General features: G+C 37.1%; 1 protein-coding gene across 1 annotated transcript; it reads right to left on the reverse strand.

Moving 5' to 3' along the window:
* Nucleotides 1–9,554: 9,554 nt before the first annotated feature.
* On the reverse strand, nucleotides 9,555–11,363 carry LOC127831442 (sodium-coupled monocarboxylate transporter 1-like). The gene has a single exon (XM_052356425.1). The coding sequence runs from the start codon at nucleotides 11,361–11,363 to the stop codon at nucleotides 9,555–9,557; it is 1,809 nt and encodes a 602-aa protein (XP_052212385.1).
* Between the last annotated feature and the right edge of the window lie 751 nt (nucleotides 11,364–12,114).

The raw sequence follows: 12,114 nt of genomic DNA on the forward strand, positions 1-12,114 counted from the left end.
TCCTGGATCAATCAATCAACGCAAAGTGGCACTTGTTCGGAATTTTTGTTGTTATGACAAATTCAATGCCCAATGAACAGCATGTTTCATTGTTTTTAAGTTTAATGTTGTAATGTAAAAATACTGTTATGTGTGTTGATGTTACGATCATAACTATTGTGATGATGATTGCGATCATGAAGAAGAAGATGAAGAAGAAGGAGAAGAAGAAGGAAAAAATGAGAAGAAAAAGAAGATGATGATGGTGGTGGTAATGATGATGATGATGGTGGTGGTGGTGGTGATGATGATGACTTTGATGATGATGATGATGATGGTGGTGATGATGATGATGATGGTGGTGGTAATGCTGGTGGTGATGATGATGATGATGCTGCTGCTGATGATGATGTTGAAAATGATGATGATTATAATGATGATGATGGTGGTGGTGGTGGTGGTGATGATGATGATGATGACGATAATGATGATGATGATGATGATGATGATGATGATGATGATGATGATGATGATGATGATGATGATGATGATGATGATGATGATGATGATGATGTTGATGATGATGATGATGACGATGATGATGATATTGATGATGATGATATTGATGATGATGATAATAATGATGATGATGATGATTATGATGATAATAGCAAAACTGAATATAAGCTTAAAAATCGGTGTACAGTGTTTAAGCCTTTGTTACACCTGTGTAGTAAAGGTATAGTTTTTACTTTATTAGTTTGTCACTGACTTTTACTTTATAGATAACTTAAGATGGTTCGCATATGGACCATGCAATACCTACAAAAGCCTTCTTTTAAAGCCCTACTTTTTATCTCATTGCTTTACACAACTGTGTCATTTTTCGTATTTGATATGTATTTGTTTGCAGTATAGTTTGCAATAATATGTGTTAAAATACCTTTACAGTCCACATTCTTAATATACTCACAACGGCCGCCTTTATTTGTTTAATGACACTGTCTTAAGAAGGACGCATTTGCGTCTATCATGCGATTTCAGACGACAATGACATATATTCACTGTTGCATCAATGCCCGGATGACTGATGCGTGAAATGTCTCATTAGTCGATACACACCGAGATGCACTTGGTGGGTCTTATGCATGTTTAACCCATTTATGCCTAGTGGACTCTCCCATCCTTCTAAATTGGATCAATTTATTTCCAAAATTAGGTATGTCTAGTATATTTATTTCTATATTTAGAATATTTCTTACAGAAATTCCTTTAAGCAAACAGCGCAGACACAGCGGCGTCTCATCTGGGTCTACGTTGTTTGCAAAGGCCTTTTTTCTAGACGCTAGGCATAAATGGGTTAAGCTTAGCACGGTGGCACTCATAATTAACATTTAAATGATAAAACCTCCCGTCTCTATACATTAATGTTTATTTTGAACCCTCCACCTCAATTGTATTTATTATTTACACCGCTCCGTCTATATTTTATTACAATGCCATTAGAACAACGTCGGTTAAAATTTGAACCGGTCTTCAAGTTTTTTTTATATTATATAGCCCTTTGTCTTATTGTTATTTTCAAATATGAAACAGCAGTACTCTGGACCGCATTGTGTATGTCATAAATACAGGACCGAATTGTGTATACCATACTTACAGGACCGCATTGTGTATGCCATACATACAGAACCGCAAAGTGTATGTGATAAATTCAGGACCGCAATGTGTATGCCATAAATACAGGACCGCATTGTGTATGCCATAAATACAGGACTGCATTGTGTATGCCATAATCACAGGACCGAATTGTGTGTGCCATAAATACTGGACCGCATACTGAGCATTGTATGCCATAAATACTGGACCGCAATGTGTATGCCATACATACAGGACGGCAATGTGTATGCCATATATACAGGACCGCAATATGTATGCCATAAATACAATACCCCATTGTGTATGTCATAATTACAGGACCGTAATGTGTATGCAATACAAACCTGACCGTATTGTCTTTGCCATAAATACAGGACCGCATTGTGGATGCCATAAAAACAGGACCGCAATGTGTATGCCACAAATACAGGACCAGATTGTGGATGCCATAAATGCAGGACCGGAATGTGTATGCCATAAATACAGGACTGCATTGGGGATGCCATAAATACTGTACCGCAATGTGCATGCCATAAATACACGACCGCATATTGTATGCCATAAATATAGGACCGCAATGTGTATGCCATAAATACAGGACTGCAATGTGTATGCGTTACATACAGGACCGCATAGTGTATGCCATACATACAGGACCGCATTGTATATGCCATACATACAGGACCGCATTGTATATGCCATACATACAGGACCGTTTTGTGTATGCCATACATATCGGACTGCATTGTGTAGCAAGGTGTCTCTCCTTCCCAAGCAGCTGCATTTTCCTTTTATAACCAGTGTACAACCTCTCAATATCGTGAATGAACATTCATCATATCACATAATTGGTTATATACTTAATATACATACAATCATATAAACAGAACTGACATCTAATAATATAAAAATAATGTGTGTAGGGAGCTCGTATGAAGACCATCTTGTGGATTGCACATATAGTAACACGGGTAACAATTAATTTATTATGGTTTTGTAGCTTTCTCATTTTTCTTGTATCTAATTATTGCACTCGTGGTGTCAAATTGTTTAAATGGTAAAATTAATTTAATTATAAATTGCGCTCTTGGGAAATACATATTATAGTTAGAAGCAACTAACCAGCAGCTTAAAGGGACTGTCAACCACAAATGACGAAAAAAGAAAAGTTCTAAAATACCGTATGTTTTACCATTATTAGTTTAAATTGATTAAAATATTACGACTGTTATATTACATTACTTGAAAAAAGTTCATATTTTCAACATGGCGTGTTAAATATGTATCTCTAGCTCAAAAGTATATTTTATGCTTTAAGCATTATAGGTAAGAGTTATGTATTAGTAATAATATAAGCAGGAAATAAATGAAAGAAGAACCTAGGGGATCTTTACAATTTGTGCTTGGTACCAAGATTTTCTAAGACATTCATTGGTCCATTTATCAAGAATTACATTATAATTGTGTTTGGCAAATGTGCCACGTCCAGTTAAAAGCCAATTGTAGTGGTTCATATGTATAGCAGGTAACTAAATTCATTTAACTTCTACAGGTATAGGGTGGCCTCAATGACCAATGCAAAGATACAGTTGCACTCCTTGATAGCAGCCTTCCAGATTATCAGAGATGTGATTGTTGCAAAAGCAAAGTGATTGGGCAACATACTTGAAGTTGCTATAGTGATTGTGCAAAACACTTATGATTGCAGTAGTAATTGTGCTACAGACTCGTGTTTGATATTAACAACAATTGCATGCCGTACGGTCTGTACTTACAACAATTTATTATGAAGGCCTTTTAAAATTGTCTGGACAAAATAAACTGAAATGCTATTCGTCGACACATTATTTTGATTCTGCGGTGGAACGAGATAAGTTTAACTGATTAACTGTTTAATATTGAAACACAAAATCCACAAATATTGACTGTAAAACTGTATAAATTGTAATTGTGTGTGTTCTTGTTACCACCAGCTGGTGCAGTCATAAGTTTAAATAAAATGTGTATATACGTATTGAACATATTATTATGCAATTTAGGCTTTTCCTTTCTATATTGTGATTTTAGAATATGTTAATTTATTCTTCAGCTATCATTGATTTTTGTCTGTCATATATTGCTTTTGATAATACCTTGATTTTGTTATTTTATACACACTTTTTATTTACATAGAAGACATTTGATTTTGATCATCAATAGTAGAAAAAAAACACAAAAACGATCTATATAATCCAGAATCTTTGCTGAACAACAATAAACTTACTGACTGTTGACATTTGGTCAGAAGATTCGTCTCAATGATATCTAAGATGAGTTTGAAAATGTTAACATTTGGTAGAAAAACATGGCCGCCACGGGGCGGGGCATTTTTTTCTAATATGGCTATAAATGGCTATATTAAAGCCTTATTAACACTCTAGAGGCTACATTTATTGTCAGACCTTCAAACTTTTTCAGAAGATTTGTCCTATGATTTCTTTGACGAATTCAAAAATGATTCCGGTTGGTTGAAAAACATGGCAGTCACGGGGCGGGTTATATTTCCTTATATGGCAATACTAAAATATTGTGAAAACTCTAGAGGCCACTTTTATTGTACGATCTTCATGGAACTTGGTCAGAAGATTGGTCCCAATCATATCGTGAACGAGTTTGAAAATGGTTCCGGCTGGTTGAAAATTATGGTAACCAGAGGGCGGGGCATTTTCCGTATATGGCTATTTATGGCTGTATTAAACCTTGTTAACACTCTAGAGGTCACATTGATTGTCCCATCTTCATGATAATTGTTCAAAATATTTTTCCCAATGATATCTTGGGCGAGATCGAAAATGGTCTGGGTTGTTTGAAAAACTTTGCCGCCAGGGGCTGGACATTTTTCCTCATATGGCTATAGTAAAACCTTGTTTACAACCTAGAGGCCAAATTTATGTTCTGACCATTATGGTCAGAACATACGTCCAAATGGCATATTGAATGAGTTTGAAAAACGGTTTGACTTCTTTTTATCGGTTGGTTAAAAAACATGGCCACTAGGGGGCAGGGCATTATTTTCTTATATGGCTATAATAAAACCTCGTTAAGACTCTAGAGGCCACATTTATTGTCCCATCTTCATGAATCCTTTTTTTTTTTTAAATGTAACTAAAAAAAGCAAACATTATACATGTACATACATTGCAAACATTTTTTCCTTCAAGAAGTTAACAATACAGTTATGGGTGCATATGCACGTACAATAGAATGTTGTTTTTTTAAAATATTTTTTCTTCAAAATATACCCACTCCGCATGGAAAAATAGTGATAATTGTAGTTTTAACCATAGGTTATTATTTATGTATTTTTACAATATGAAGAGTAAACAAAAGAAAGTAAAAAGTAAATAAGAAGTATAAAAAAAGGAGAAGCTGGAAGCTCAAAACTGACCGTCAAGTAATCTCTGATAAATTGCATTAAATTGTTCAAGATTATCGTTTTTTAGGGCTATTTCTTGTTCTATATCATAGCGTAATTTTAGGAATGTAAGGAAATTGTTGAAATCATATGGTTGGTGTATTGTTTTCAATTTAAATATATAATATTTCATTAAATAAATGATGAAATTAATTGTTTGCATGTTTTTATTATATTCCATCTGTCCAAAACAAATTAATTCGTAGTTAAAATATAATAAAATGCCTTTATCATACATGTAGTCCGCTAATCTGTTCCATAAATGTTGTGCTAACCGGCATTTCCAAAACAAGTGTTCAATATCTTCATCGTATTCATTGCACAGATCACATAAGTTAGAGTTCGTTAGTCTGCACCGAAAGAGGTATGTATTTGTAGCTGTTAAACGCATAATATATTTATATTGGAAGCATCTTAAATTTGTGTCCGTACAAGTTTTGAACACTAGCGTGTATATCTTTGCCCAATTTAACTCTTTATTTTGAATAATATTTTGCCATCTATTTTCCGCATTCGAATTTGTATTTTTTATTTCAGATAGCTGAAGATTGTATAAAAATTTATTTGGTAGGTACGAAGTTTTGATTATATCTAGTAATGATTTTTTCCTTTATCCTGTTAGAAAACGCTCGTCTACAAGTTCCAATATGTCTTTTTGGTATGTTATTTATAAGACTATTGTATTTAAGAAAGTCATTGTCTGATGCATCATCCTGTTCTAAAGATATGTCCCAATGATATCTTGGACGAGTTCGAAAATGGTTTCGGTTGGTTGAAAAACTTTGCCGCCGGGGCACTAAGCATTTTTCCTTACATGGCTTAAGCAAAACATTGGTAACAACCTAGAGACCTAATTGATGGTATAATCTATGAAACTTGGTCAGAACATATACCCCAAATACATCTTGGTTGAGTTTGAAAATGCTTCTTGTCTGTTGAAAAACATGGCCATCAGAGGGTGGGGCATTTTTCCTTATAGGTCTATATATGGCTTTAGTAAAACCCTATTAACACTCTAGATGTCAAATTTATTGTTCCATCTCCATTGAACTTGGTCAGAGGATTTGTTCAAATGATATCTTGGACGAATTCGAAAATGGTTAGTGTTTGTTGAAAAACTTTGCCGCCAGCGGGATTGGCATTTTCCTTATGTGGCTATAGTTAAGCCTTGTTAACATCCTAGAGGCCAAATGTTTGGTCTGATCTTTGGTCACAATATACGTCCCAATGACATCTTGGATGAGTTGGAAAGTAGTTCTGGTCTGCTTAAAAACATTGCCACTAGGGGGTGGGGCATTTTTCCTTAAATGGGTATAGTAAAACCTTGTTAACACTTTAGATGTCACATTTAGTGTCCCATCTTCAGGAAACTTAGTCAGAAGATTTATCCAAATTATACCTTTGAGGAATTAGACAATGGTTTTGGATGTTTGAAAAAAATAAAGCCACATGGAGGTGGGGCATTTGTCCTTATATTGCTTTTGTAAAAACTTGTTTGGACTATAATGAGTTGTTTTGAACACAGCCGATATAACATAAGAGACAAATGTTATGATCGAGTTCCATGTTGATCGTGAAATATATGTGATATACAAGGTGTTCACCAAGTAGAAGTGGACGATTGACAATAGACAATCCAAGATGCTCAAAAGCTACCGACTGAAGCATGGATGCGTTAGTTAATACTAATCTTAGGATTCCATATTATGATACCAATGTAAGATACTCTCACATCGGAGTTGCTAGCGGAGCAATTAAAATCGATTGTTCTCTTTTAATTAACAATTATGGTACAACAAAACTCCATTCGTACACGGAAAAGGCACCATTAAAATGGCCTGTTGAGGTTTCATATGAGCCGTGTTCTGTGAAAAAGATGTTAAATGCATGTGCGTTAAGTGTCGTTCACGGGGCGATACTTTCCCCTTTTATGGTATCTTGTGTTTACTGAAAGTCTCTTCTTAGCAAAAATCAAGTTTTGCGAAAAGTGTCGTCCCTGATTAGCCTTTGCGGACTGCAAAGGCTAATATGGGACGACATTTTACGCACAAACATTAAACCCCTTTTTCACAGAGAACGGCTCATATATGTGTTTTTTTTAAACACACATACGATTCAGAAAAAACAACAGACTATTATATCATTTAAGACTGTACTTTCTAAATTTTCGAAAATATCTCATTTGCATTATCCGAAACAAACACATGTTTATATAAGCGATGTTTCTTGGCATATCAGATGAATACTAATACAAAGTCGAACATGCTTTTGAAAGGTGTCCTTTTATTAATAACACCAAAACTCTTAAGTATAAACATTCATGTTTTAATACAAGTACAATAACGTCGTATGCACTAATTTGAATATACACACATATGTAACAGAAGGAAAACAATATACTCAAAATGTAGTTTCACGGACTTCAAAATGCCCCTTCATTTAACACACTTCATGGCTAAACATTCAATATTCTCTATAGCATTTAAAATTTACCTGACCTTCATGTTTATGTATACGAGCCGCGCTCTGGGAAAACTGGGCTTAATTCATGTGCGTAAGTTTCGTCCCAGATTAACCTGTGCATCCGGCACATGCTAATCAAGGACGACTCTTTCCGCTTCAAATGAATTTTCTGTTTAAGGACGTCTCTTCTTAACGAAAATACAGTCTCAGTGGCAATTTAAGTATAAAAGTACGGTTAAGATAACAACATAACATAGACTTACTTACTGTAAGGTGTCATTTATCACTTGAAACATGAGCGCGAACAGAGCCAAATCTGACAATTTGACAAAAGTAAAGCGTGCAAATTATACAAACAGTTTTACCAGGTTAAATATAATGAAGCCGTGTTAATGTTGGCGAGTTGTACAAGACGGCAAGTACATGTCTGGAGCAAAAGAGATCTTTTTTTTACTTTTACTTTTAATACACTTCTGTTTAGCAAATATGTAACACATTTTAGACTTAGAGAAATGGCTAAGCTAATTATATGTATAGAACGAATACAATTGAGCCGTGCTCTATAAAAAAGGGTTAAATGCGTGTGCGTAAAATGTCGTTTCAGATTAGCCTGTGTAGACCGCACAGGCTAATCAGGGATGACATTTTCCGCTCTTATGATATTTTTCGCTTCAAGAAAGTTTCTTCTTAGCAAAAATCCAGTTAAGGCGGAAAGTGTCGTCCGCACAGGCTTATCAGGTACGACACTTTACGCACATACATTAAACCCATTTATGCCTAGTGGACTCTTCCATCCTTCTAAATTGGATCAATTTATTATCAAAATTAGGGAGGTCTAGTATATTTATTTCTATATTTAGAATATTTCTTACAGAAATTTCTTTAAGCAAACAACGCAGACCCTGATGAGACACCGTATCATGCGGCGTCTCATCTTGGTCTACGCTGTTTGCCAAGGCCTTTTTTCTAGACGCTAGGCATAAATGGGTTAAACCCATTTTTCACAGAGCACGGCCCAAATATATTTAATAGAATCGTTCATATTTCAAATAACATCTATCAAATAAGCTTTATGAAATCGTGGTCGTTATTTAGATAGAACAAAATTCACACACTTTTTACAAAGATCAATGTGTTTCAAAATGTCGTTACACGGATGTTAAAATTGAAATTAATAATAGTCAATACATATATACTTCACTTTGATTGAGACGGAGTTAACAGCGCTTAAAAACTGAAAAATATACTTGTAACTTAAATATTATTCTGAATGCATTAACTATTAAATAGAACATACACAATTAACTTGAATTAAGCAATCTTTTCTTTTGTTATTATAGTACGACAAAACTAGTCATTTGTGAACATACAATTTTGCATGGACGATATGCTCTATGAACATTAAATTATGAACAGACCAGTATCAAAAAAACGCACAGGAAAATACTGCTATTTTATTCAAACAAAAAAATATAACACTCATGAGACTGCCCTTTGAGCTTCGATGAATTTGTTTGTGCAATACTTTTTTGTAACATACAAATCATTGTTTCCAATTAAAAACAAGCGATGTGTTTGTGAAACACTATGTCCCCATATATTTGACTTTTGACCTTAAATGATGAACTTGACCTTGATCTTCCACCACTCAAAATATGCAGCTTCATGAGATACACATGCATGCCAAATATGAGGTTGCTATCTTCTATATTGCAAAAGTTATGGCAAAATGTTAAAGTTGGGGCAAACAAAGCAACATACAAACAAACTAACAGACAGGGCAAAAACAATATGTCCCCCACTTTAGTGGTGGGGACATAAAAACACAAATAATCCCGTAAGACAAATAAACATTTGTAAACGGTAAAAGTTAAAATGAGATTACCCCAGACTAATATACCGATAATTACAATGGACGCATCTTGACCACTCGTATTAACAGTCCAACATATAAGATAGATATATTAAGGACGCCTCCGTTACGTAAATGACAGAGTTTTCAGTGAACACCAGGCTTCTGAATAAACTTCATTTCCTCTTCGTGCTCTCCACTCGCGCTGTCACTGTCCGATTTCTTCTGTCCGAACAACTCTTCCCGGATATGCTTCTGGAAACTGAATAAACACCTGCTGTCAATGTGTTTCGGTGGCTCCGTGAGCCGACTGGCGATCATACCCACAATCATCGAGATAATGAATCCTGTCATGGAGAACCAACAGTATGAGACGCTGTATATCTCCTGCAAGACCGTCTTTTCTGGAACAACGGTTGTAGTTATCGCCGTTGCCGTCGTCGTGTTGACAAGATAGTATACAGCGTTTGTAGAGTTTGAGTACATTTGAGCGGCGACGGATGAAGTTACGTTGATGTTGCGGTAAATATCACAGTTGTGCGTCGGTCCCGCCGGCTTGGTCGGATCTGGCGGCAGCCCGCTGAAAAGTTTACCCATGTTCAGCCACATGACCACCACCATACCGGAAGCGGCACCGATGAGGAGCCCCTTTGTTGTCGCGCGCCGGTACATGGGCGCCAGGATGAAGATCATACACATTGGTCCGTCCATGCAGGCGAATATACTTTGTGAGATGGCCTGAATTGAGCCCGGAAGAATTGAAATCAGGAAGGAGATCCCCATTGCCACAGCTCCGAATACAAGCGTCACAATCTTCGACAGCTTCGTCGCGTACGCTGGCTCGATGTTTGGGTTTCGAACCTTGATAACGTCTTCGTATGTTATAGCGGAAAGGCTGCATAAACAAGAAGAGAGTGTGCTGAAGGCGGCGCTTGAGAGAGCGGCTATGAACAAGCCAGGGAGCCCCGGATGGTTGTTAAAGAGTTCCATAATTGTGAACGGAACGATTGCATTTACGTTGTCAATGATGCCACCGGCGTAGATGTCACATCCCTTAGCCAAGTAGTACGCAAATATTACGCCGCCCTCCAATACCGCCATGATGACGATCATGTTGTACAGGGGGTTGCAGATGAGGTAAAGGTTTCGCGCCGCTTTTACAGTAGGGACTGAAAATACCCGCTGCATGGCGGCTTGGCTATAACTGTAGTACAACCAAAAAATAATGCTTCCGATGGAGAGGTTCCAGAATGTGTAGCGGATCCGGGGATCTAACCGGAACTCGTTGACGTCAAAACGGTTCGTTCTCACGACAGCGCCCGGGCCGCCGGCGTCTATGGTTCCCTTCGCAACGATGGCGATGAATCCCGTAGTCATGATGCAGAACTGAAACACGTCCGTCCATATGACGGCTTTAATCCCGCCGATAGACGTATAGATGGTCGTTATGACCACGTATCCGATGATCGTAGCGTAGTAGGGGATACCCATGACGACCTCGAGGGCAACACTTGTGCCGTAAGTGACGGTACCCATGTAGAACAGGTAATACACAACGCCGATAACCATACACACGTAGCGCAAAACGTTGTCACCGAAACGCAGATTCAGGTATTGGTAGATACTGGTCAGCTTTAGAGGATGAAAGACCGGAACAACAAAATAAGCGGAGAAAACGTACGCTATGCCGCCGCTTAGCGCCATAAACAAATATATCATGCCGTACACGTAGCCTTCGGCTGGAAACGCGAGAACCATAATAGACGACTGAAACGTGACGACGAACGAGATCGTAACCGGGATCGTTTTCGTACGACGACCGGCCAGAAAATAGTCGTCTGGCGTGTCGTGTTTGTTTCGTTTTTCCCAGAAACCGAAGAAAACTCCGATTAGGAAGGAAGCAACGACAGTGCTTATGAACACCACATAATCCGGTATTGAGAACGTGAACGCCATAGTTGTGCTTTACTTGCGTGCTCACAATTTGCCGCCTTGACTGAGACTAGCGCTCTCTTCGCTGATGCGCATAGTACACTGTATGTGCTTGTAATGCAATTCGAGGGTCGTTCCAAACGCAAAGTAATAGCTGTTCGTGAAGTAAAAATAGGCGGTAAATTTGTTTATTTCTATTGATATGACTACAAATTATGATTGGTAAACACGTATTATTTATTTTTATGATGAGGGATGAAAGTGCTACCCCTGTATGTATTTGTTTATGCTGGCGCGTGTGCGTGTGCGGGTGTGCGTGCGTGCTTGCGTGCGCGCTTGCGTGTGTGTTTACATGCGTATTTATGTGCGCCCGTGTGTGTGTGTTCCTGCGTGGATTCGTGCGTGTGTTTGTGTGTGGATGTCATAGCGGCTTATAACTTGTCCATTGTTTTCACTCTAGATGCTGCAATATTGACCAAACGTAAAAAAGTGGTCTTAACAATTTACATGCAATTGTGTACACGTGATTTCTCAGCTTTGTTCTAAGCTCGGTCATATGGTGTCAAAAACTAGGTCTGTATGTCAATGTAAAATGTATGAATACTATTTTTGAAGTCAGATTGTTTGCGAATCAGCATACAAACTTGCAAAGTTTATTATTTTGTACTTTTAATATGCAAGCCAAATTTTAAAATGGTTCCAGTGCATTTAAAACACTATAGATTTTATTGTGATGATTTATTGCAAAAATTGTTAACAAGAAAGTAACAACATT

The sequence above is a fragment of the Dreissena polymorpha genome, chromosome 5, assembly GCF_020536995.1.
Source record: "Dreissena polymorpha isolate Duluth1 chromosome 5, UMN_Dpol_1.0, whole genome shotgun sequence".
NCBI classification, from domain to species: Eukaryota; Metazoa; Mollusca; class Bivalvia; order Myida; family Dreissenidae; genus Dreissena; species Dreissena polymorpha.